This window comes from Heterodontus francisci, chromosome 7, assembly GCF_036365525.1.
Source record: "Heterodontus francisci isolate sHetFra1 chromosome 7, sHetFra1.hap1, whole genome shotgun sequence".
Lineage (NCBI taxonomy): Eukaryota > Metazoa > Chordata > Chondrichthyes > Heterodontiformes > Heterodontidae > Heterodontus > Heterodontus francisci.
In genome coordinates, this window is record NC_090377.1 from 69517318 (window position 1) to 69545073 (window position 27756).

General features: G+C 44.2%; 1 protein-coding gene across 2 annotated transcripts in view; it reads right to left on the bottom strand.

Annotated features, from left to right (window-relative positions):
• Positions 1 to 8081: 8081 nt before the first annotated feature.
• Positions 8082 to 27756, bottom strand: part of LOC137371725 (glutamate decarboxylase 1) — a 66289-nt gene continuing 46614 nt past the window's right edge. For both annotated transcript variants that reach the window (XM_068034556.1, XM_068034555.1), the window contains exons 14-16: positions 22359 to 22466; positions 21927 to 22016; positions 8082 to 8255 (exon numbers count right to left, since the gene is read on the bottom strand). In XM_068034556.1, coding sequence (XP_067890657.1) covers positions 8082 to 8255; positions 21927 to 22016; positions 22359 to 22466 — 372 coding nt within the window. The remainder of the gene's footprint in view (positions 8256 to 21926; positions 22017 to 22358; positions 22467 to 27756) is intronic.

Below are 27756 nucleotides of genomic sequence, written 5' to 3' on the forward strand. Positions count from 1 at the left end.
TTTCAGCTCTTTTTCCTCCTGAACACTGTAGACATTCTCTAACTGTATCCCTGCCCCATGAACTCAGCTGAGAAACCATTTGGTCACCTAGGTTTGTTGCTTTTCTTCCTTCCTCATGCTGAGGAAGATTTTAGGCCTCAGTGCCGCCCATCCCCACCTCGCTGAGCTAGTTTCTGGCCCAAACCACAAGCAACCCGTTCAGCAGGTTTTTGCCACTACCCCTAGAGAAACACTTCCACATCAGTTACTTTGAAGTCTTGTACTGGATTGTTGTATTATATCTTTTACCTTTACATCCACTTCCAGGCCCTCACCATTCCCATCCTCCATCTGGCCGCTACTCCTCCTCCACGCTAATCTCTTTGTTTCTATCTCTCTCCCCCTCCTGTTTTCTGTCTCGTGCCCTGCCATGCCTGTCCTTTTGTGTCCCTTTCCCTCTTGCTTCTCCCTCACTCCTTTGGCTCTTCCCCTTTCTCTACACCATCTTCCCATCCTTTCCCTCCTCTTTCTCCCTTTCTCCTCCCTCCTCCGTTCTTCTCACCTCCCTTCTCTTTCTCCTACACCCATCTCTACACTACTCCTTCCCAGCCTTCTCCCTCCACCTCATCTTCTGTTCCTTCCCCCTCCCTTTCCTCCTCCACCCTCCCCTCATTTCTTCCTCCCTTAACACTTCACCTCACCTCACAATGCTCCCCAATGCCCACATCTTCATCCCCTCGCCTTACACCCCCGTCCTTTGTCCCCCACTTCATCTGCTCTCTGACTACTCAATCTTCATCCCTTGACCCCATTTTTCTCCTCATTTCCCTCTCTCCTACACCCCACTCTGCCTTCATGGTATACGGTCACATACTGACACCCATGTTACCTGCAGATGGATACATGTTTGTCTCTGTGCATGAGCTTCTTTAATTTTCAGCATCTCCAAGACTACTCAACTGCTTTTACATGATGGCACATAATTCAAGGGTTTAATCTGGACCTGGAGAAAGTGCTCCCTAGTGAATCATAGGTGGTAAAGGAAAATCACTGACAGACCCAAGCAGCCTTAGCAGAGTCTGTGCAACAGCACGCTTGGATAATAGTCCATCATAAAAGAAGATGAACAGTTCTGATCATCTCTCTGCAACTTCACATTCTCATGCTCCCCATAGGTGAGGAATTCCCAGAGGAATGCCCATCATAACAATTTAAGGTACTTGAATTAGGTTTAAGTTCCTGAAAATACTAAATTTAAAAGAAACAAGCAAGGCAAAAATAAAATAACATAATAAAAAGATTTTAAAAACAGGTATAAACAAATGAACCAAACAAAATATAAAAACATCCTCCAAAAAGTAAAAGTATTCTTTGAGCAATTATTCTGAACTAGCACAACATACCTTTGGGAACAAAAAATTTGAAGGTCTTTATTTTGTCTGTTGCAACATAAATGAGATGCATGGAGTCTAATTTGTTGAAGATCTCAAACAGCTTTATTAATAGCTGAACTATTATATACAGTACAGAGCAAACTATTTGCAGATCCTTCATCTAGGTGTTACAGTTTCAAGGTGACTCTGGCTTTGAGTCACATGGCTACATTATGGTATTTAGCTCATTAGCAGACTGAGATCTTAAAGGGACATCACTGTTAAAGCAATCATACAACATCCCTTTCTTTCCAAAGATAAGTCTCGTTTGCTACAAGTAAAAAACATATAAAACTAGATAACATCAAAATTACTTATACGAGATAGAGTATAAAATGTACAGGTACAAGGATAGGGATTGTGAAATTCACAAGTGCAGAGGCTTAGAAGTCCTATTTCATTTTGGTGGTTTGACAACTTTTGCTTGGAGAAATTGCATCTCAGTTGTTGCTGTTTTTTCTGAGGTTTCCCCCTCTCTGCATTCAGTTTCTGTTGCTCTGCCTTCAGCCTGCTTGAAGGCTGTTGCTTTTCTCAAGATAACCACTTTTGAGGCCTTGTCATACTTGGAAATTTCCAGCACCTCATTTCAAAGAGCCAGCAGACAATGCTTCAACACATTGCTCCTTTGCCTCCCCAGGACATTGCATGTCCTTCACCTCTCCTCACCCTCCGCATTTGAAGGCCAGGGGCGCAAGGTCAAGGAGTTGTTGGTGGAGGAGTAGTTGGCCTCGTGGAGGTATCTGCCCATTTTGATTCGATGTGGTGCTGCACTATAGAGCAAACTATTTACAGAACCTTCATCTGGGTCTTACAACTGTAAAGTGACTGACTTTGAGTCACATGACTGCATCCTGGTACTTACCTTAGCATACTGAGATCTTAAAGGGACAACACTCTTAAGGCAATCATATAACATAGGGCTTTCCACTGGGGTTGCTATGGGTAGCCACATAGGTCCTAGTTATGCCTGTCTTTTTGTCGGATATGTCCAACATTCCTTGTTCCAGTCCTACTCAGGCCCCCTCCCCCAACTCTTTTTCCGGTACATTGATGACTGTATCGGTGCTGTTTCCTGCTCCATCCCCGAACTGGAAAACTTTATCAACTTTGCTTCCAATTTCCACCCTTCTCTCACCTTCACACGGTCCATCTCTGACACTTCCCTTCCCTTCCTTGACTTCTCTGTCTCCATCTCTGGGGATAGGCTGTCTACTAATATTCATTATCCACCGACTCCCACAGCTACCTCGACTACACTTCCTCACACCCTATCTCCTGTAAGGACTCCATTCCATTCTCCCAGTTTCTCCGTCTCCGATGCATCTGCTCTGATGATGCTACCTTCCACAACAGTGCTTCTGGTATGTCTTCCTTTTTCTTCAACCAAGGATTCCCCCCCACTGTGGTTGTTAGGGCCCTCAACCATGTCTAGACCCATTTCCCGCACTTCTACCCTCACCCCTTCCCCTCCCTCCCAGAACTGTGACAGGGTTCCCCATGTCCTCATTTCTGAATTCCTCGCCGATTTCCCTAATCCACAAAAATGCATCAATCTGTAAAATTTCCTCTATTTTTCAGTATCTTTGCAAATAATCATTTGGTCACAGTATTCTTAAAAATTTGCTGTATGCTAAGCAAAACTAAAATCAACCCGACAACGTTGTGCAGGTTTTAAAGAATATACCAACATTTTGAAACCTACCAGTATTATTCCAATAGTAGTCAATTCATTTTGGGTGAGGTAATTGAGAGGCTTTCATAATGACACAGAATGCCAACAATAAAATTTAATTCTGGGGGCTAATACAAGACAAAAAGGGAATAATCCATTTTAGAATGTACCTGATGGCAATTTTACCAAAGACAACCCTTAATATTTCTCATAGAGAAGTCTTAGCTTTAAACATTGAGCAGGTGTTTCCAGTTTCATTCAGGTCAAAGATGACTCCTGAAAAGTGAAGCCTACTGCATTTGTTAAATAAAAATTATTTTATCGTAATAGGATCAGAAAATAAGATGCTAAAGGAGAATTCTGTTTAAATGCACGTAAGTTTCAGCTCCAAATGAAATTCCTTATGTTTTTGATGCAAAAGTTCTCTGGAGCTGTTTAACCTTTTTGAAGGACTAGAGAAGCATTTCTGCAACTGAGGATGAGAATAAATTTATTCAACAAAAACAAATTATATTTATATAGCACCATTAACATAATAAAACCTCCCAAGGTCCTTCACAGAATCCATTATAAAACAAAGTATGACACCAAACCACAAAAGGAGATATTAAGTCAGATAACCAAAAGCTTGGCCAAAGAGGTAGGTTTTAAGGAGTGTCATAAAGGAGGAAAGCAGAGAAATGTAGGGAGGCTACTCCAGAGCTTAGGGCTGAAGTAACTGAAGGCACAGTCACCAATGGTGCAGCGGTTAAAATCAGGGATGCACAAAAGGCCAGAATGAGAGGAGCGCAGATATCTCAGAGGGTTGTGGGGCTGGAGGAGATTACAGAGCTAGGGAAGGTAGAGGCCATGGAGGGATTTGAAAACAGGGATGAGAATTTTTAAATCAAGGCGCTGTTCCACCGGGAGCCAATGTAGGTCAGTGAGCACATGGGTGATAGGGGAACGGGACTTGGTGCAAGTTAAGCCATGGGCAGCAGAGTTTTGGATGACGTCAAGTTTATGGAGAGTAGAATGTGGGATACCAGCCTGGAGTGCATTGGAAGGCATGAATGAGAGTTTCAGCAGCTGAAGAGCTGAGATGGGTCAAAGTCAGGCAATGTTACGGAGGTGGAAGTAGGTGGTCTTAGTGACGGCACGGATATGAAAACGGAAGCTTATCTTGGAGTCAAATGTGACACCAAGGTTGTGAACAGACTGGCTTACTCTCAGACTGTTGCCAGGGAGAGGGATGGAATCGGTCGCTAGGGAACAGAGTTTGGAGTGTGGACCGAAAGCAATGGCTTCAGTCTTTCCAATATTTCATTGGAGGAAATTTCTGCTCATCCAGTACGGGAGTCTGATACTTTAGCAATTGTGGAGGAGTCGGGAGAAGTGGCAGAACTGAGTGTCATCAGCATACATGTGAAAACTAATGCTGTGCTTTTGGGTGATGCCACTGAACGGCAGCATGTAGATGAGAAATAGGAAGGGGCCAAGGATAGGCCCTAGGGGAACAACAGAGGTAACAGTGCAGGAGCAGGAAGAGAAGCCATTGCAAGTGATTCTCTGGCTACGATTAGATAGATAAGAAGGGAACCAGGTGAGAGACGTTCCACCCAACCATGGAGAGGCATTGGAGGATGATGGTGTGGTAAACCGTGTCAAAGGCTGCAGATAAATTGAGAAGGATGAGGAGGGATAGATTATCATTTTCACACTCACATAGGATGCCATTTGTGACTTTGATATAATTCCAAAAATATTCTGAATTAAGCAATACTCCATGATTTTGCAGCTTCTCATTTCATGTCAGATGTACAGGCTGAAATTTTACATTGAGCTGGAGACCCCACTCACCAGCCAAAAAGTCGGGGACGAGCCTGCCTCTGCCAGGCCTGGAAGACACGCTATGATTTTGCATGGCCCAGGCCCTTAATTGGCCTCAGGCAGGACTTCCACCCATCTGAGGCAGGAAGTCCTGTCTCCAAGAGCTGCTGGCCAATCAGCGGGCTGGCCGCTCTCAGTCTCAGCAGCACCACCGGGAACGGTGGCCACTGCTGGGACTGCACCCAGCCAGAAGAGCAAGAGGGACACCGGCCCCGGAATGAAGGTAAATGTGTGGGGCCTCGAATGGGTCAATCTGCCAAGCACCAGCGAGCAAGGTTGTGGGGGGGGGGGGTGGGGGGCGGGGTCGGTTCGATGGGGGGGAATGTAGTGCAATGGGGGCGGCTTGTGCCGTGGGGTGGCCCTTTGTGGGGCACAGGGTGCCCAATCAGGAGGGCGCCCTCCCCCCAGCCTGCAAGGAGGCCGCCAGGTTTTGCTGAGTGGCCTCCTGAGGTCTTGAGCCGCCCACCCGCTGCTGGTAATATACTGGTGGCGGTGGGAGGAGGCCCTTAAGTGGCAGCTAATTGGCCACTTAGGGGCCTTAATTGGCCTGGAGTGGGTGGGCCACTTCTTGCCACCACCACTATCTGTAAAATTGCAGTGGGGGTGGGAAGGCAACGGGAACAGCACCCCCCCCACCTCTCAATTTTACGCACTCCCCCCACAACCCCCTTCCCCCCCACCTCCTGTCCGCTTCTGTGGAGAGCATAAAATTTTGGCCACAGAAATGTTTTATAGATTTTATTTTTTATTTTTTTTATTTATTTAGAGATACAGCACTGAAACAGGCCCTTCGGCCCACCGAGTCTGTGCCGACCAACAACCACCCATTGACACTAATCCTACATTAATCCCATATTCCCTACCACATCCCCACCATTCTCCTACCACCTACCTACACTAGGGGCAATTTACAATGGCCAATTTACCTATAAACCTGCAAGTTTTTGGTTGTGGGAGGAAACCGGAGCACCCGGCGGAAACCCATGCAGTCATAGGGAGAACTTGCAAACTCCGCACAAGCAGTACCCAGAACTGATGGTAAAAGAAAAGTGATTTGGAAACATAAAATGTATTTTGGAAGTTTTAGAACAGAGCATTGACGGCAGAATCATGACTCAGCTTTAGGCCATAATGGAATTAAAGCTATTATATTGTAGACCTATAACATGGTTACAGTTATAGTTACAGGATATATGCAATGCATAATTTTAGAGAATACTGCATGTTCATATGCTGTACTGCAATGCATATATAAACCTTTAAAAACAGGTTGCTGTGATTCAACACAAAACTATTAAAGCAAGAGATTTTTCAGTTCAAGTAAATTCTCCCATGAATATGCCTTTATAAATGTAATGAAACTTCAAATTTCTAAGCTGAAATGGATAGTATCAGTATTCACAAATTATCCATACAGGTGGTTTACAATTATCACCTCAATGTTCTTCCAAAAAGTTAAGGATAAGAAAAGTGTCTTTCAACTTTATTTTTATCTTTTGTGGCTGTGAAAGCAAAACAACAGGCTGGATTCTCAATTATCAGCTCACGTTGCAAAAAAAAACCTATACATTTCCTAAAAGTAATTAATTTTTGCAATAATGCTTGTACAGTAGGACATAATAAAACACCAAATCTGCTGTGGCAATATCTGACAATGTTTTCCCACTTTATTTTTTTTATTCTACACCACAGGTAGGTGGAAGATTCATTGCATACAGATAACACTGTCTCAAAAACACATGTTTCAGCTTTTAAATTGAAAATATTAGCTCTTAGGGACAAGTAATAGATTGACCCAAACTAGCCCAAACCAATCAAATTTAGATCCAGATTGAAACCACCAAGATTGCTTTTGTTTAATAGAATGCAATAAATGAAAAGCTTGGCTCAACTCCTTTGGAAATAATTGGGTGAATTACACTGTATTTGTACAAATCCTAACTTTTGGGCTTATTAAAATGTTGAAATTGAGTTCAGTAAGGTCTTGCTGATTCCCTCCAACTCACAAAACTCAAATTAACAACAAAGTTTTATGATGCTGCAATATCCTTTTTTTTCTGGGTGCTTTTTGTAGGTCTTTGGTGAACTACAACTACAAGCATGTTTTCTGCATTTGGACATCTGTCTTAAAAAATCTCCACACTAAACAGACTAACTGTAGTCAGTGTATCTAGTTATCATATCTGAAAATGCAGGAAATCCAGTGAAGGCTGTTTTAATGTTTATGTAATACCTTGTTTTACATATATATATAATGTTTAATAAGTGCAGCAAAATATTTCACTTGTCACTTTAAAGGCTGCAAAATAGTCCAGACTAAATAGAAATACTATTGCCACTATTATTTTGCTGTATTCTTTGGCTCACATATACACTAAAATACCATAAACATTATTTAGAACTCCTTTGATATATAAATAAAGATACAGTACATACAAATCGAAGAAAATACTAGACAACTCTGTAAGACAGTAAATTTCTGGATATAAATAAGCAAATATTTTGTTAAATACCTACATTTTTAAACAGTTTGTTACTGCAAAACTATTACATTTATTTCTTCTCAGAAAAATCAGTTAACATTAATATACACAATCTACACAAAATTAATACTTTTCTAGAAAGACATTTAGTTATATCTGTTACAGTAATTATGTAACTCTTACCCCAGAATCACAACTAAGGGGGCAACGTACTTAGAATAAAATGTAGTGCTTCACACTCCATAATTTTACATTATGACAAAAAAGCACCAATACACAGTGTAGCTACGAGAAAGGTTTCGGCACGGTCTAAGAAAGTCTACATTGATAGAGTTACATTTTACCTCTATGAGTTAAATTCACTGCACATTGTCCACAGTACTCACAGTTCATAGATTGCTGAGCTCTTTCAAAGGAACATACATGCTGAGGCTCACTTGTAAGTACAATATGTATTTAGATTTTGTATCTCTTAAATAATTACTTCTAATAAATACTCACTGGCTAAAGAATGGGTTTACAGAATGCCTGACAGTACTGCAATGTGTTGGACAGATCTTTAAACAAAACACATTTGTTGTACATTATAACCAGTTTCAGGGAAAAAACATTCTTTGTAATGGCAAACCAAACCAATGTAACTTATTACAAATCCTGCCCCAGTCGTTCTATCTCGTCAATGAGGAAGTCAATGTCAGATTTTGTTGCAGCTGGGTTTGAGATGACCATGCGGAAGAAGTTAGCTTTATCTCCTTGAGGCTGATATCCAACCATTGTAGTACCACATTCCATCATCTGTGCTTTTATTTTTGGTGCAATCTGATGCATAAAAGGAGACAATAATTTTTATTCTTTTCTTGGTGGAGAATATTGTTCAAGGAAGGCATTACAAATAGGCTATCCCCCTATGTTTCTTGAATGATTTCAAAGGTGAATGAAAAGGCACAAAAAAAAAAATGTTTTGTTGTATTTGCAGCCAATGCCACCAATTTGTTTTTTTTTGTTTTAATTCATCTTTCAAACAACTCTATTAATGATGATATGCAAACCATTTTTGCCACCTCTGTTAAAAGGTATTAATATCCAGTATTCTTCTGCACTACATAATCAAACCAAATTGCAGGGGCGTCAGATGGCAGTATAGGGGTCAGATGGCGGGGGCAACAGATGGTGGGGGGGTGAGATGCAGGGGTCAGATTGTGGGGAAGTCAGATCACAGGGGATGGTCAGATCACGGGGGGTGGGGGCATCAGATCATGAGACAGTCAGATTGAGGCAGTCAGATTGTGGAGAGGTCGGTTCATGAAGTGTGGTCAGATTGCAGAGTGGTCAGATCATGGGGGATTATATCATAGGGGGAGGATCAGATCGCAGGAGAGTTAGATCGTGGGGAGTTCAGATCATTGGGGTCAGATCACAGTTGGCGTTGTTGGATCGTGGGGATGTGATCACGGGGATGGGATCATGGTGGTGATTGGATAGCAAGGGGTTTGGAGTGTGGTAGATCGGATCACAGAGAGTCACTTAGTTTGAAGGGTTAGATCATAGGGGGTCAGATCATGGGGGGTCAGATCACAGTCATGTTGGGGGGAGGTTGAGATCATAAGGGGTCAAATTGCGGGGGGTGGTGCTCAGATTGCAGCAAGTGGCAGATCGCAGGAAAGTCAGATCATGGGGAGTCAATTTGCGGGAGATTGAGCTTGTGGAGGTTCAGATCGCAGGAGAGTCAGATTGCAAGGGGGTCAGATCAGGGGGTATGACCCTGGGGATGAGATCGTGGTGGGGGTTGAAATGCAGGAGGTTCGGACCATGGGAGAGTCAGCAGGCGAGGTGTCAGATTATGGGAGAGCCAGATTGTGGGCAGTCAGATTGCAAAGAGTCACTTCATGGGGAGGGTTAGATCATAGGGGGCCAGATCGCGGGGGTCAGATCACAGTGGGGTCAAAGAACAAAGAACAAAGAAAATTACAGCACAGGAACAGGCCCTTCGGCCCTCCAAGCCTGCGCCGATCCAGATCCTCTATCTAAACATGTCGCCTATTTTCTGAGGGTCTGTATCTCCTTGTTTCCTGCCCATTCATGTATCTGTCTAGATACATCTTAAAAGACGCTATCGTGCCCGCGTCTACCACCTCCGCTGGCAACGCATTCCAGGAACTCGTGACCCCTAGTAATTGAATACCCCACTCTGGGGAAAAAGCTTCTTGCTATCCACCCTGTCTATACCTCTCATGATTTTGTACACCTCAATCAGGTCCCCCCTCAACCTCTGTCTTTCTAATGAAAATAATCCTAATCTACTCACCTCTCTTCATAGCTAGCGCCCTCCATACCAGGCAACATCCTGGTGAACCTCCTCTGCACCCTCTCCAAAGCATCTACATCCTTTTGGTAATGTGGCGACCAGAACTGCACGTAGTATTCCAAATGTGGCCGAACCAAAGTCCTGTACAACTGTAACATGACCTGCCAACTCTTGTACTCAATACCCCGTCCGATGAAGGAAAGCATGCCGTATGCCTTCTTGACCACTCTATTGTCCTGCGTTGCCACCTTCAGGGAATAATGGACCTGAACACCCAAATCTCTCTGTACATCAATTTTCCCCAGGACTTTTCCATTTACTGTATAGTTCACTCTTGAATTGGATCTTCCAAAATGCATCACCTCGCATTTGCCCTGATTGAACTCCATCTGCCATTTCTCTGCCCAACTCTCCAATCTATCTAGATTGTGGGCAGTCAGATTGCAAAGAGTCACTTCATGGGGAGGGTTAGATCATAGGGGGCCAGATCACGGGGGTCAGATCACAGTGGGGTCAGATCGCAGGATGAGGGGTTCAGATGCAGGAGAGCCGGGGGTAGGATTGCAGGATTGGGATCACAGGAATGGGAGTGTAATGGGGTTTGGAACGCAGGAGGTTCAAAAGAAATAAGAAATTGTAGCAGGAATAGGCCATTCGGCCCCTCTAGCCTGCTCTGCCATTCAATAAGATCATGGCTGATCTAATCGGGGCCTTAACTCAACTTTCCTGCCTGCTCCCCATAATCCTTGATTCCCTTGTCAATTAAAAATCTATCTAACCCAGCCTTGAGTTCAATGACCCTTCACTGCTCTTAGGGGAAGAGAATGCCAAAGATTAATGACCTTCTGAGAGAAGATATTCCTCCTCATCTCCGTCTTAAATTGGAGACCCTTTATTTTTAAACTGATCCCCCTAGTTCTAGATCCCCCCAAAAGGGGAAACATCCTCTCAGCATCTACCCTGTCAAGAGCCCTCCGAATCTTATATTTCAATAAGATCATCTCTAATTCTTCCAAACGCCAACAAGTATAGGCCCAACCTACTCAATCTTTCCTCATAAGACAACCCCTTCATCTCAGGAATCATCCTAGTGCACCTTCTCTGAACTTCTTCCAATGCAAGTATTTCCCCTTAAGTACTGTACATAGTACTCTAGGTGCAGTCTCACCAATGCCCTGTACTGTTGTAGCAAGACTTCCCTACTTTTATACGCCATCCCCCTTGCAAGAAAGGCCAACATTTCATTTGCCTTCCCACTTGCTGTACCTGCATGCTAACTTTTTGTAATTCATGTACAAGGACACCCAGATCCCTCTATACCCCAGAATTTGGCAGTCTATCCTCATTTAAATAATATTCTGCTTTTCTATTTTTCCCACCAAAGTAGACAACCTCACATTTTTCCAGATTATACTCCATCTGCCAAATTTTTGCCCATGACTTAAACTTTCTATATCTCTTTGCAGATTCTTTGAGCTCAATTTTATCAGCCCGTCGCAGGTTCCAGCAACGGGATTGGATGAGGGTGGCATTGCCGCTCGTCACGTGTGCAGCCAGTTCATTTGGATGCAAGAGGCGCAGGGCCCATCCCATTGGTGGACGGGCGCAGGTGGCAAGATGCCAATGGTGTCGTCAGCGGAGACAAACACAGGTGCTGGCACCATATTTAAAACACTGCCAGCCCTGCTTAAACCGTTGCTTCACTGACTGACTTTGCTGCTGCGTTGCCTTTGAGGCTGCTTTACCTTTGCTGCTGCTGTGCTACTGTACTGCTGACCACCCTGCCTGGAGTCCCTGTGCTGCTGTGCTACTGTACTGCTGACCACCCTGCCTGGAGTCCCTGTGCTGCTGTGCTACTGTACTGCTGACCACCCTGACTGGAGTCCCTGTGCTGCTGTACTGCTGTACTACTGTACTGCTGACCACCCTGCCTGGAGTCCCTGTGCTGCTGTACTGCTGTACTACTGTACTGCTGACCACCCTGCCTGGAGTCCCTGTGCTGCTGTACTGCTGTACTGCTGATAACCCTGCCTGGAGTCCCTGTGCTGCTAAGCTGTTGACCAAGGCTTCCTAAGGCTAGGAGCTCTCCAGAAGCCAAAAGGGACCATGTCAGGCAGAAAACACCATGTGGCCCCACAGTTCTGCGATGACTTCCTGTGGATTCTCTACCAGGCTATAAGGGAAAGACGGGAGCTCCTCTTCCCAAGGGATGGCAGGAAGAGACCCTCCTGCCTGACCAAGCAAGCCTGGATGGAGATCACAGAGAGGCCAGCAGCCGTGGGGTCAACCCCCGTAACTGAGTCCAGTTTCACAAGAGGGTCAATGACCTCATTCACTCCGCCAAGCTGAGTCCTGCATACCCATCTTATCTTTGGGGCTTCCATGTGTCCAGGTGGGAGGGAGTGTGACATGGTCAGGGAGTGGCTGCAAAGGGGAGGCAAGGGGCGGAGGCAACAGCAGATCATGTCACATGATTGGTTGTATCTCCAAACAGCAGGCCTTCTGTCACTTTCCCCCTGCACATCCCTTGAGAGTGGACATGAGAAGGAGGAATTTGGGAGCCCCCCCACGAGGGGTCAAAGGGATACCACCAGAACAAGTGTCCTGCTGGTCTCTGTGGGAAGACTAACGGTGTCCCTCTTTCTGCTCACAGGAGAAAAAGGCCCACAACAGAAGAGAAAGGGAAAAAACTGGAGGTGGGATCCCAGACATCCGAGAACTGACTTTGGCAGATAAGGATCCCTGGAACTAGTGGGCTCCCAGGGTGGCCGATCCATAGTAACGGAGAGATGGGAATGTGCACTAAGAGAGTAAGGAGGCATTATGGTCATCTAGAGAAACACATCATACATGGTTGGTATGGCAGATCCATGCAACGGAACTCCTAAATGTTTGCATTTTCTCATGCAGGTCATAGAAACATAGAAAATAGGAGCAGGAGTAGACCATTCAGCCCTTTGAGCCTGCTCCGCCATTCATTATGATCATGGCTGATCATCCAACTCAGTAACCTGTTCCTGCTTTCCCCCCATATCCTTTGCTCCCTTTTTCCCCCCAAGAGCTATATCTAACTCCTTCTTGAAAACGTACAATGTTTTGGCCTCAACTGCTTTCTGTGGTAGCGAATTCCACAGGTTCACCACTCTCTGGGTGAAGAAATTTCTCCTCATCTCAGTCCCGAAAGGTTTACCCCGTATCCTTAGACTATGACACCTAGTTCTGGACTCCCCACCATCAGGAACATCCTTCCTGCATCTACCCTGTCAAGTCCTGTTAGAATTTTATAGGTTTCTATGAGATACCCCCTCACTCTTCTGAACTCCAGCGAATATAATCTTAACCGACTCAATCTCTCCTCATATGTCAGTCCTGCCAACCCAGGAATCAGTCTGGTAAACCTTCGCTGCATTCCCTCTATAGCAAGAACATCTTCCTTAGATAAGGAGACCAAAACTGCACACAATATTCCAGGTGTGGCCTCACCAAGGCCCTGTATAATTGCAGCAAGACATCCCTGTTCCTGTACTCGAATCCTCTCGCTATGAAGGCCAACATACCATTTGCCCTTTTTACCGCGTGTTGCACTTGCATGCTTACCTTCAGTGACTGGTGTACGAAAACAGCCAGGTCTCGTTGCATATTCTCCTCTCTCAGTTTATAGCCATTCAGATAATAATCTGACTTCCTGTTTTGGCTACCAAAGTTGATAATCTCACATTTATCCACATTATACTGCATCTGCCATGCATTAGCCCACTCACTCAACTTGTCCAAATCACCCTGAAGCCTCTCTGCATCCTCCTCACAACTCACCCTCCCACCCAGTTTTGTGTCATCTGCAAATTTGGAGATATTATATTTAGTTCCCTCATCTAAATCATTAATATATATTGTGAACAGCTGGGGTCCTAGCACCGATCCCTATGGTACCCCACTAGTCACTGCCTGCCATTCGGAAAAAGACCCATTTATTCCTACTTCTTTGTTTCCTGTCTGCCAACCAATTTTCTATCCAACGCAATACACTACCCCCAATCCCATGTGCTTTAATTTTACAGGCTAACCTCTTAAGTGGGACATTGTCGAAAGCCTTCTGAAAGCCACTCCAGCTCCGAAACCCAGGCTTCCAGAAGCTGCAGCTGGAGATACTTCCTGCACACATGCTGGTCCCAGGCACTGGAATTGTTCCCAGCTTCCCACATAGAGCATGAGGAGCACCCCACGCTTTGAGCTCTCCTGCCATGACTTAACCCTTTAAATTAAACTTTTTGGAAGATGCTTAATATCAAATAATATCAATTACTCTGGGGCCCTTCTTCCCTGGTCCTCGTTACTACAGAACTCCCTAAAAAACACTACTTACTATATATGAAAATAAACTGTAGACCTTTCTTTTCTTAGTTACTAAGCCAGCTATTTAGAGCTATTCCCTAACAGCAGTTACTCACCAACCAATCACATTGCAGCTTTCCTGTGATGTCGCTGTTGACTTTTTTTTTCAAACTCTGGCGTGTCTGGACTGCTCTCCCGGAAGGTAAGAGATTGGACCTCAATCCTTGGGTTCAATTTATAGGCTCCGCTCTCAGCGTTCTCCCCACAGGTCCACTTTGCTCCTCTCCACTCCGCTCCCGGAAGGTAAGAGACTGGGCCTCGATCCTCGGGTTCGATTTATAGGCTCCGCTCTCGGCGTTCTCCCCACTGGTCCACTTTGCTCCTCTCCGCTCCCAGAAGGTAAGAGACTGGGCCTCGATCCTCGGGTTCAAGGTATAGGCTCTGCTCTCGGCGTTCTCACCACAGGTCCGCCCCGCTCCACTCCTCTCCGCTCCACTCCCAGAAGGTAAGAGACCAGGCTTCGATCTTCGGGTTCGATTTATAGGCTCCACTCTCAGCATTCTCCCCACAGGTCTGCTCCACTCCTCTCCACTCTGCTCACGGAAGGTCGTGGCACCTTGGAGGGAAGATCGTCTGTTGGTGCTGCTGGAATCCCATTGTCTTCTGAGGATGAGGAGGAAGAATCCCCAGAGGGTGTATTGTCATACCGTTCGCCTGCACCTTCCACTGGAGCAGAAACTCTCATCTCGGTGGGTATGCGCTCAGGCTTAGATGCAAGATCACAAGCGGGTGAGAGCACCACACAGGCCCCCAAGCAGCTGACAGAGGCCATGACAGGTGAGGCCACTGACAGTCAGAGGACTGTGGGAGGCCTGGCCCATGCTGAGCCCCCAGCTGCTGACGAGCCTCTGGTGTCGGCAGCACAGAACATGCTGAAGTTACAGAGAGTGGTAAGGGAGCATTTGGCAGAGCTGCCAGAGGCAATGCACAGTCATGCACAGATGATGGAGGAGTCCATCCATGTCATGAGTGCTGCCATGTCTCAGGCATGCGAGTGCATGGTTTCCTCCATCGAGAGGTTGGTGATCCTCCTGGTGAGCCAGATCGAGGAGATATGCGCAGACCTACACACCCTCGCCTTGGCCATGAGATCAATGCAACAGTGGCAAAACAAGAGGCACGAGGGGGACGAGGCACCCAGTGTCTTCTCCAGGTCCTCGTCCATCTATGGTCAGCAGGGAGGTTGAAGTGAGCCTTGAAAGGAAGGAGAAGAGGCTGATCTCCACATCTGGGGGCTCTGCTCTGGACGCTCCACTCCAGGTGCTCCGAGTGTAGACAGTGGCTCCACAGCAACACCCCCCACCCCCGCCAGTGACCCCAGCCCCAGTAGCTGCAATGACTGAGGAGGCACCTGCACCTGTGCAGTAAACCCATAGGCAGCCAGGGCCCGCCAGGCCTCAGGCAGCCAGACGATGCCCGCCAAAGTCATCCCAGGGGCAGTGCGTTCAGCAGCCTGCCTCCACCTCAGCTGCCAGCACACGTGGAGCACTTCGTAGAAGCACACAGAAGCGCGTGAGGAAGAGCACCTAGACACACTTGGGGTTTCATGGGTATGTGCAATTTGGTCTTGTTATTGAGTATTGTAAATGTTTCAATTAATGGATATCACTTTCGTTGCTGAGAATCTCTCATGTTTTCCATGCTGCCTTGTCAGATGCCAAGATCATGTGTGCTCCCTCAATGGACTGCCAATGTAGGGGCAGGCTGCGTATGATCACCTTCTCAGCTTTGTGCATGCACCTGATGAGCCTGAATGCAAAGCGTGGGAGTGAAATAGGAAAGAGGCAATAAGCAGAATACAATGAGGTCAGTGTGTATTGAGTTCCTTGGAATGGGCATCACAGTGGTAGAAGCCGGGTATATATGAGATTGTCCAAGCCTCCCTTGTGCGTTTCTCAATGGCCCTTGCTTCCGGTACAGGGGCTTCACCATCCCGTACTGCTTGCTCAGCATCCTCAACATCCTCCTCATCAGATGAGAACTGGTGGTCAATCATGTCCTCTTGATGCAAAGCTTCCTCATCTGCAGTGCTAGAATATGCAGCCCACAGCAGACCACCATAATATGCGAGACTCTGGCTGCAGCATACTGCAGGGCTCCACAGGATTGATCCAGGCCCAGAATCTCAACTTCAGCAGCCCAATGGCCCGCTCAGGTTGACCTAAGGCAGGTGTTGTACCTCTCCTCTGCTGCAGTGCAAGGGTTCTGCACAGGCATGAGTTGCCATGCCTTCAATGGGTAGCCCTTGTCCCCGGGCATCTGTCCCTGAAGGCGAGCAGGGGGGCCGGAAAAGCTGTGGCACGTGGGACTGTTCATGTATGTAGGTATCATGGCTGCTTCCCAGGAAGTGGGTCCAAACCTGCAGGAAACTGCTCGCAGACCAGTTGAAAGTTGATGGAATGGAAGCTCTTCCTGTTGATGAAGGCCATTGGCTGCTCCATGGGAGCCTTGATGGCCATATGTGTGTAATCGATGACATCTTGCACCTGTGGAAATCCAGCGATGGCCCCGAGTCTGATGGCTTTCTCTGCCTGAATGTTGAGGTTGGTTTGGTACCCACATAGTCACTGGCCCTCTTGAACAGGACATTGATGCAGCGGTTGCCACTGCCTGGGACAGCCCACACAAGTCCCCAGTGGATCGTTGGAAAGATCTGCAGGTATAAAAGGTCAATGCCATGGTGAGCTTCAGGCCCACAGGCACAGGATGTCCACCAAAGCCCATGGGTTGCAGCTCATCCTGCAGCATGGTGCCTGTCAGTGACAGCCTCCCTAGATAGCTGCAGTCTTCGCTGACACTGCTACTCGGACATCTTGAGGTAACTGAGGTGAGTACAGTACACTGTCTGCCATGGATAGGCCCTTCTTGGCATGGTCAACTGCTGTCGCTCCCTTGGTCGATCTTCACCAGCTTGCCCAGCCATCACCTGACCCTGCCTTCCTGTGAGTCTCTGCCGCGCAGCGCGGGGATCCACAAAGAATAGGTGCATGAGCCCCATTCCAGCTGGTTTCTCCCCTTCCTGTGCACTGTCCCTGGATAGATGAGCTTGCCTTTGGAGGCTTCCCTTGCCACACCTCACTGATCACGGGCTAATGCCCATCTGTGCCCACCCTTGCCGTGAGGGCTGCGCCACTGTTTTGCAATGCCCCCCCTCCCCCTTCCTGGAGTCATGCAACATTCCCCATGATGCCTTCCCATGGTGGCACTGAGGCCTCACGATCTGAAGGCATGTAAACACCGTGCGCCATTCATTAAATAGGAACGCCCACCCCCCCTCCCCCCATTAAATCTGAGTTAGGCCAATGCAGATATATGCTAAATACCTTTTCAGCATCCCCAAAGACACATTGTACAGCGAGCTCGCCACTGGTATCAGACCCACCGGCCGTCCATGTCTCCGTTATAAAGACGTCTGCAAACGTGACATGAAATCGTGTGACATTGATCACAAGTCGTGGGAGTCAGTTGCCAGCATTCGCCAGAGCTGGCGGGCAGCCATAAAGACAGGGCTAAATTGTGGCGAGTCGAAGAGACTTAGTAGTTGGCAGGAAAAAAGACAGAGGCGCAAGGGGAGAGCCAACTGTGCAACAGCCCCAACAAACAAATTTCTCTGCAGCACCTGTGGAAGAGCCTGTCACTCCAGAATTGGCCTTTATAGCCACTCCAGGCGCTGCTTCACAAACCACTGACCACCTCCAGGCGCGTATCCATTGTCTCTCGAGATAAGGAGGCCCAAAAAGAAAAAAAAAAAAAGAAAATTATAATTGCAGGCCCACTGAGTCGTATGGTTGGAACTTTCCCGCCGCTCACAAAATCCGGAACCAATGTCACAACTTCTGGTTTCCAGGCGAGCACCACCCCTCCCAATTTTTCAGCTCCCCACACTTTCACTCCTGCTCCTACTGGATGGATAAAATCCAGCCCTTTGTGTCCTCCTCACAAATTGCTTTCCCACCTATCTCTATATCATCAGCAAATCGGGCTACAATACACTCGGTCCCTTCATCTAATTCATTAATATAGAGCCTAAATAGATGAGGCCCCAGCCTTGATCCCTGTGGCATTCCATTGGTTACAGTTTGCCAACCTGAAAATGCCCCATTTTCCCAACTTTCTGTTTCCTGTTAGTTAGCCAATCCTGTATCTATGTTTATATATTACCAGCAACACCATGAGCTCTTATCTTGTGTAGTAACCGTTTATGTTATGTTTTCAGTTATGAAGATAGATTGGTGAAGTTAGGACTGTTTTTATTGGAGAAAAGAAGGCTGAGAGAAGACTTGATAGAGGTATTCAAGATCATGAGGGGTCTGGGCAGAGTAGATAGGGAGAAACTGTTCCCATCAAGAACGAGAGGGCACAGATTTAAAGTAATTGGTAACAGAAGCAAAAGCGACGAGGAGAATTTTTTTCATGCAGCATGTGATTAACATGTGAATACACTGCCTGAGGTTGTGGTGGAGGCAGGTTCAATTGAAGCATTCAAAAGGGATTTAGACTGTTATCTGAAAAGGAAGAATGTACAGGGTTACAGGGAGAAGGCGGGGGAATGGCACTAAGTGAATTGCTCATTCGGACCTACCTCTAATCTTTGCAGTATTGTATGCCTTTTCTTTCAATTTGATACCATCCTTGACTTCCTTAGTTAGCCACAGACAGTGCAACCTTCTCATAGTCCTTCGTTTTCAATGGAATATATCTTTGTTGAGAGTTATGAAATATCTCTTTGAATGTCTGCCACTGCTAATCTACCACATTACCTTTTAATGTATTTTCTCTGTCCACTTTAGCCAACTCTGTCTTCAAACCCTTATAATTGCCTTTATTTAAGTTAAAGGCACTAGTTTTAGACCCTCAAACTGAATGTAAAATTCTATCATGTTATGATCACTCTTGCCTGGAGGATCATTTATGATGAGGTCATTAATTTACCTGTCTCATTACACATTACCAGGTCTAAGCTCCCTGTTGGTTCCATAATGTATAGTTCTAAGAAACTGTCCCCATACACTCTATGAACTCATCCTACGGCTACCTTTGCTAATTTGATTCGTCCAATCAATATGAAGATTAAAATCACTGACAATTATTGCAGTATCATTTTTGCAAGCCCCCATTATTTCTTGATTTATATTCTGAATAACAATGTAGCTACTGTTAGGGGGCCTATAAACTACTCCCACCAATAACTTCTTTCCTTTGCTATTTCTTATCACCACCCAAACTGATTCTACATCTTGATCTTCTGAACCAAGATCATTTTTCACTACTGTACTGATTTCATTCTTTGTTAACAGAGCTATCCCATCTCCTTTTCCTTTCCTCGAATCCTCCTGAAATGTAAAATACCCTTGAATATTTAGTTCCCAGTCTTGGTCACCTTACAACCACCTTTCTGCAATGGCTATCATATCATACTCATTTATTTCTATTTGTGCCAACATCCATGTGCGCATTCAGATAAAGAGTCTTTCATTCCATCTTTTTACCATTTTCCCCTACTCTGACCTTATTTTCTGGATCACAGGAGAGTCAGATCAGATCGCATGGGGTTGGGGAGGGGAAGGGGGGTCAGATCACATGATGGGGTTGTCAGATTTCATGGGGTGGTCAGATTGCAGAGGATCAGATCACGGGAGAATGCAGGCTTATTAACATATTTAAACTACTGACCTTCCCCTCAAGAGCGGGTTACTCACCAACCCCCCCCAACCCGCCCAGTTAAACCAGGAGTGGGTATGCTCATGGCGTGTTGCAGTCGGGTTTCCTATTTTTATGAATTTAATCCCATACTCTACTCATCCTGGAGCTTGTTAAAATTTCCCTCAAAGAATGGGATAGGAATGGTGATGAGCTTTACTTAATTTTAAACAACTTACAGTGAGATTCCCAGGAATAGGATTTTACTGCTGAAGACTGCTGTATTGTATTACGGACTTTTGGCTTGTCTGTGTGTGAGCCCGTATGCCTCATTATGTTCTGTAACAGCTGTTTTATGTTTGTTTATATACATAGTTAAAGTCCCTTTGTTATCATGGAGAAACTGGGTAAAGAGCCCATGCAAGCTATATTAAAGTAGTCAGCATCCATGAGGAAATATGAGGATTAACATTAATAACTAATACAAGTGTAATAGCTGCCCTGAGACGAGGTAATTAATCAGATGCATCTGATAGCACAAAATTCAGATCCCTGTGATGGTTCCTGGAAGCTACCTTTTGTGCACTTTGCTGATTTTAAGCCTTCATAGTGTGTGATAATTGTTTTGTTTCAAACTGAAAAATATAATCCTTTCTGATAGATTCAAAAGAGCAATAAAAATTATTGTTGACGATAATTTCCTTTGACAAATCTCTGTCCATTATTTTAATGGATGATGATAATCCATTTATTTTGACATTGAAATCCACACCAGTTCCTTTCATTTTCATATTGAAAAGATCTCTAAACTTTCCAGGATACATTACTTTTAGCTTAAATGGCCAATTACAGTTGCCTACGTAATGTTGGAAAATGTACAAAATTATCAAAACTTTTCAGAACACTCCCCTCCAATCCCCTTAGAAAATAAATAGCACTCCTGCCACCATGGAATGGTACAACACAGAAGGAGCCCATTCAGTCCAACATGCCCGTGCCGTTTCTTTGGTAGAACTATCCAATTAATCCCACTTCACTGCTCTTCTTGTAGCAATTTATTTTTATTTAGAGATACAGCACTGAAACAGGCCCTTTGGCCCACCGAGTTTGTGCCGACCAACAACCACCCATTTATACTAATCCTACATTAATCCCATATTCCCTACCACATCCCCACCATTCTCCTACCACCTACCTACACTAGGGGCAATTTACAACGGCCAATTTACCTAACAGCCTGCAAGTCTTTGGCTGTGGGAGGAAACTGGAGCACCCAGCAGAAACCCACGCGGTCACAGGGAGAACTTGCAAACTCTGCACAGACAGTACCCAGAACTGAACCCAGGTCGCTAGAACTGTGAGGCTGCGGTGCTAACCACTGCGCCACTCAAATGTAATTTTTTCCCATCAAGTATTTATACAATTCTCTTTTGAATGTTAATATCTGTTTCCAACACTCACTCAGGCAATGCATTCCAGGTCACAACAACTCACTATGCAAAACATGTTTCCTCCTGATGCCTCTGGTTCTTTTGCCAATCACCTTAAATCTGTCTACCCTGGTTACTGACCCTTGCGTCACTGGAAATAGTTTCTTCTTAGTGATTCTATCAAAAGCAGTCATGATTTTGAACACCTCTATTAAATCTCATCTTAACCTTCTCTGTTCAGTTCTAAATTCAACACTGCCATAATCTACACTTTTATTGAAACTTTATGGTCTTCTCCCTACAGTAAAAGTGATTAATGTTGGGCAAACCTATGACTCAAGCTATCAGCTGTCCATATCCCACTGCCTCTTCAGTGCAAACCCTTAACTACACCAATCATCAGGCTGTTGGTTAGTTTTTGATATTTTCTTTAAACTGGCAGAATGTCAAACTGCTGGCCATTACCACTGCAGAGTCTATTAAAGACAAACGAGGATTCATTGTCAGCCCAACTACCTCAAGACATGCATGGTATGAGACAGTACAAGGATTTTTATTCAGTGTTACAGCATGCATACCACGTTTAACACCACAAAGATGTGAATTAACTTGACAAACAGGTATATATGTGATAACTAAAAGTGACTTTTAAAGAATTGTTGCTAAAACAAATTTTTTTTACACATCAAGTCTTACAGGTTTACAAAAATTTTGTAATTTTACCTTGCCAAGTTTTTCCTTTCTCTCCTCACAATCTGGCATATCTCGGAAACTTGGTGGAATGTACCAGAAGCAAACATTGGTGTGCTCCGGCTATGAGAGAAATGGACAATGGTAAGCTGAAAAAAAACTCACTTTAATATTTGCTGATGAAAAACTGTGAATATATCAGTATAAATACAAAGGACCTAGGATTCCAACAGGACTATTAAACTGAAGTTGAAGGGATTCCTGCTTGCATTGAGGTCACACGCCATTGACCCCAAATGCTGACATGGGAGGGACTGAAAAAGCAGCCACAGTTGGTAGAACAGAGGGTGTGGGAAATAAGAGTAACTACCTATTATTGCATTAAAGAAAGTGGGGAAGAAGGACTCAGCAAATGACAGTCTACAAAGGAAAGGAAGGAAAGCAAATGAATATCAATACACTTACCTCTGCATCAAATACCATTTGATATCCATCTCTCTTTCTAATCTTGGTATAGAGGTACATTGCCAGGTCCAAGCACTTGTTAATTTGGCTTTCAAATCCCACTGTACCCTGTATGAAATGTATAGGAAAACTATTAACTATTAACTAATTAGCCATGGTGAACTTTAAATCCTTTTTGATAATCCAGTGTGCAAGAATCAAGAACAGTGGTGATAAATTACACAAGTATTCCATTACCATCAATAATGCTTCAGCAGAGCCAAATATTTTGTATATTATAAGCAAAGTGGATAGTATAATACTCGTCCCAGGTGAAGAGCTTGAATCAGATTGTCAAATGGAATTGACGTGCTTACTAAGTGAGGACAAATTCACCAATGAACCAAGAACTTACCTATCTACAGCAGTAGGTCTCAAAGTGTGGTCCGTGGACGATTGGTGGTCTGTGGGGGTCCTCCCGGTGGTCTGGGGCTCGTCTAAAATGCAAGTCACTGACGCATAGCACCACGGCTGAGGCCATACAAGCGAACAACCAGAACCCTCATCCCCACCATTCGCTTGTGTCACACGACCAGACCGAGTTCCGTGGGCACAGCATGAGTCGACATAAGCGCGAGCAATAATGATGTAGCTTTATAAGCAAGATTTATGTTACTCTTATAACACACAAACGCGAGATCGGATTTTCAACACTTATGGGGCTGAAAACAAAGAGGAATCAGCTGAACATGGAGCCCAACATAAGACTGAAGCTCTTCAGTGTGGAACCACACATCACCTCATTGGTATCTCATCAAAAGCAACGCCATTCTTCCTGTTAATTCTGATGAGTTTTTTTGGGGTACCAAGCAAAAGAGGGTAAGGTAGGACCAGTAGGTGGTCCACGGGGTCTTTTTCCCCGCCTAAGTGGTCCACAATGAGAATATTTAAGAACAACTGATCTACAGCACTCCTCTCATATAGAAATATGTCCCAGCAAGTTTTACAGTGCAGAGGGGAAAAAATGGACACAGGGCAGGAGGAAGAAAAGGAAACAGAAAGATTAGAATGGACAAGAAAGACCAATCAAAGACAAGAGACTTTGGACAGCAAGGGTGGGGGTAGCAAGATGGAGGGATTTAGAGAGGTTATTTCAGAAGGCAAGGGCATAATGCTGAAAGAGAAGCTCCCATTAGTAGAACAGATGGAGTAGGGAGTAAGCAGTCAGCCTTAGTGTCCCTACATGATAACAAAAGCATTTCATTGGCAGGAAAGCACGTTGGATGTCTTAAAGTATTGAAAGAAGCTATAAATGCTAGTTCATTATTTTTTTCAATCAAAATAGGAGAAACAACGGGTGCATGCAGGGATACCTTACTGAAAGGGATCACTGGGACTTTTACTGGGGCTTGGAGAGTTAGTGGATCTTGGCAAGGATGGGGTAATACAAGTGTGGGACTTGGTGTAGGGAGCCCTGTGGAGGTCTGCGACACTGTGAGTGAGTTATGTTTTATTAAAGGTGGAGTTTGGCAAGGAGAGCATTGGATATTCAAGCCTCAAAGTGATTAAGATTTCAGTAAAAGGGGGGAGAGGTAGGAGTGAAAGTGGGTAATGTTTTGGAGATAAAAGTGGATTTAGAAATGGATCAGATATGGGGAAAGAAGGTAACTTCAGCATTAAGCAGCACACCAAAGTTCAGCACGTCTGGATTTGGTCTAAGGTGGCAGCCAGGAAACCCAGAGGAATGTAAGTACTTGAGTGTGTGACAGGAAGGAACAGAGCATACAAACTTAAGAGTGCACCAGCAAATAAGGCTACAGGTTTTGAACTAACAGAGGTGGGGGGAGGGTTCGGGTGAGGGGTGATTTAGAAATCCAAAGAGAAAGGTCAAGGCAGTTTCACAGTATAATGTTGTGGGTAAAGATAAGCAGAATGGGACGGAAAGGGACAGAGAGTTTAACAAAAATTGTACATTAGCGAATAAGGTCTTTGCAGGGAATAGAAGTTAAAAAAATGAAACTAAAGTTTCTTAATCTGAATACACGAAGCATCTGTAATAAGATAGATGAACTAGTGGCAAAAATAGAGGTAAATGATTTTGATCCAATCACCATAACAGAGACATGGTTACATGTGATCAAGGTTGGGAAATAAATATTCCACGGTACACAATATTTCGGAAAGATAGACAGAATGGCAAAGGAGGAGGGGTAGCCCTGATAGTAATGGATGGCATAAGGACATTAGTGAGAAAGGATCTGGCCTCAAAAGATTATGAAGTAGAATCAGTATGGGTGGAAATTAGGAATAGCAAGAATCAGAAAACACTGGTGGGAGTAGTTTATAGGCCCCCTTACAGTAGTTATACCATTGGACAGAGCATTAAACAAGAAATTATTGGAGCTTGTAAAAAGGCATTGCAATAATTGTGGAAGACTTCAATCTTCATATAGACTGGGACAATGAAATTGGCAAGAAGATGAGTTTGTAGAATGTTTTCGGAATAGTTACTTGGAGCAATACATTGTGGAACTGATTAGGGATAAAACTATATTAGATCTAGTATTGTGTAATGAAGCAGGGTTAATTAGCAATGTCATAGTAAAAGATCCACTGGGAAATAGTGATCATAATACCATTGAATTCCATGTTAAGTTTGCAAGTGACATACTCTTATCACAAACAAGAATCTTAAACTTAAACAAAGCCAAATGCATAGGTATGAGGGGTGAACTGGCTAAGGTAAATTGGGTAAATAGTCTAAAAGGGTGGCAATAAACGAACAGTGGGAAACCTTTAAAGAAGCCTTCAAAATGTTCAACAAAAATACATTCCATGGAAAAACAAAAGCTCAGCAAGAAAGACCTATCCGTGGCTCATTCAGGAAGTTAAGGATAGCATTAGATTAAAAGAAGAGGCTTACAATGTTGCAAAAAAGAGTAGCAAGTCTGTGGATTGGGAGTGTTGTAGAAACCAGCAAAGGGCCATCAAAAAGTTGATAAAAAAGGAAAAAAATAGAATGAGAGTAAACTAGCCAGTAACATAAAAACAGATTGTAAGAGCTTTTATAGGTATATAAAAGGAAGATAGTAGCTAAAGTAAATGCTGGTCCCTTAGAAGCAGAGACAGGAGAAATTATCTTGGGGAATGAGGAAATGGCAGAGGCATTGAACAAATATTTTGTGTCTGTCTTCGCAGTAGAAGACAAAAGTTTCATACCAGAAATAGATGGTAACCTAAGGGCTAAAAAGAGTGAGGAAATCAAGAAAATTAATATCAGCAGAAACAAAGTATTAGAGAAACTTAAGGGACTAAAATCTGACAAATCCTCTGGACCTGATGGCCTACACCCTAGTGTTCTAAAAGAGATAGCTGCAGAGATATTAGATGCGCTAGCTATGATTTTCCAAAATTCCTTAGATTCAGGAATGGTCCCAACAGATTGGAAGTTGGTAAATGTTACACCACTTTTCAAGAAAAGAGGGAGAGAGAAAACACGGAATTACAGGCCAGTTAGCCTAATAGCAGTCATTGGGAAAATGCCGGAATTTATTAAGGAAGTCTTAACAATGCGCTTGGAAAAGCACAGTATAATTAGAACAAGTCAACATGGCAATGACTTGATCAATCAGAGTCAAGCTGCCTGGTTTGACTTTCAAACAAAGCTTGGCAGTTAACTGTCAATCACCGTTAACTAGTGCATTCTCCATGGCAATGCCTCTTCCGATCAGAATTCACTTGCCAATCAATCAGCACTCTCTTCTCATACAGTATAAATTTGTTGTTTTCCCTTACATTGGTACTCTTGCGGATTGTCCTGATCAGTGCAAGATGAAAAGCTTCGACATAATGTCTCTATTTTCAGCAATACTAAAGAGAAATCCTGTTTGACAAATTTATTCGAGTTTTTTGAGGATGTAACTAGTAAGGTAGATAAAGGGAAACCAGTGGATGTAGTATACCTGGATTTCCAAAAGGCATTCAATAAGGTGCCACACAAATGGTTAACAGGCAAGATAAGGGCTCATAAAGTTAGGGGTAATATATTAGCATAGATCGAGGATTGGTTAATTGACGGAAAGCAAAGAGTGGGCATAAATGGAGCATTTTCAAGTTGTCAGGCAGTAAATAGTGGAGTGCTGCAAGCATCAGTGCTGGGGCCTCAGCTATTTACAATCTATATTAATGACATAGATGAAGAGACAGAGAATAATGTATCTAAGTTTGCTGATGATACAAAGCTAGGTGGAAAGGTAAGCTGTGGGGAGGACACAGAGAGGCTGCAAAGAGATAAAGGCAGGTTAAGTGAGTGGGCCACAAGATGGCAGATGGAGTATAATGGAGGGAAGTGTGAAGTTATTCACTTTAGTCATAAGAATAGAGAAGCAGAATTTTTTTCAAAGGTGTGAAATTTGTAAGTGTTGATGTTCAAAGAGACTTGGGTGTGCTTGTACAAGGAATGCAGAAAGTTAGCACACAAGTACAGCAACCAATTACGAAGGCAAATGACATGTCGGCCTTTATTGCAAGGGGATTGGAGTACAGGAATAAAGAAGTCTTACTAAAATTGTATAGGGTTTTGGTGAGACCATATCTGGAGTACTGTGTGCAGTTTTGGTCTCCACATTTCAGAAAGGATATACTTATATTGGAAGCAGTAAAGCAAGGGTTCACTAAATTTGTCCCTGGGATGAGGGTGTTGCCCTATGATGAGAGGCTGAGTAAATTGGGTCTATATTCTCTAGAGTTTAGAAGAATGAGAGGCGATCTCATTGAAGATTCTGAAAAGGCTTGACAAGGATACACTGAGGTTGTTTCCACTGGTCGAGAAATCTAAAATATGGGGGCATAGTCTCAGGATAAGGAGATGATCATTTAGGAATGAGATGAGGAGAAATTACTTCACTCAAAGGGTTGTGAATCTCTGGAATTCTCTACCCCAGAGGGTTGTGGATGCTCCATCGTCAAATACATTTAAGGCTGGGATAGACAGATTTTTGGTCTCTGAGGGAATCAAGGCATATGTGAGCGGGCGGGAAAGTGGAGTTGAAGCCTAAGATCAGCCATATCGTATTAAATGGTGGAGAAAGCTCGATGGGTCATATGGTCTACTCTAGCTCCTAGTTCTTATGTTCTTGACTGGTGTCAAAAAGGAAAAAGCTTGTCAGTTTTGCTGACAGTAATATAGAGGAAATTTCAGCTGATCTAGGTCTTAATATTGGCCAGGCAATTGGAGTGCAGCAAAAGCTTTAATGTTTGAAGTAGAGAGTTAGAGCTGACAGTTATCTTCATACATGTGGATGCTGGTCTCTTGCTTCCAAATGATGTTGTTAAAGGATAACATATAAATGATACACAGAAGGAGACTAAGGATGAAATCTTGGGGTCCATTAAAGGTAACCAAGTGGGCACAGGAGAA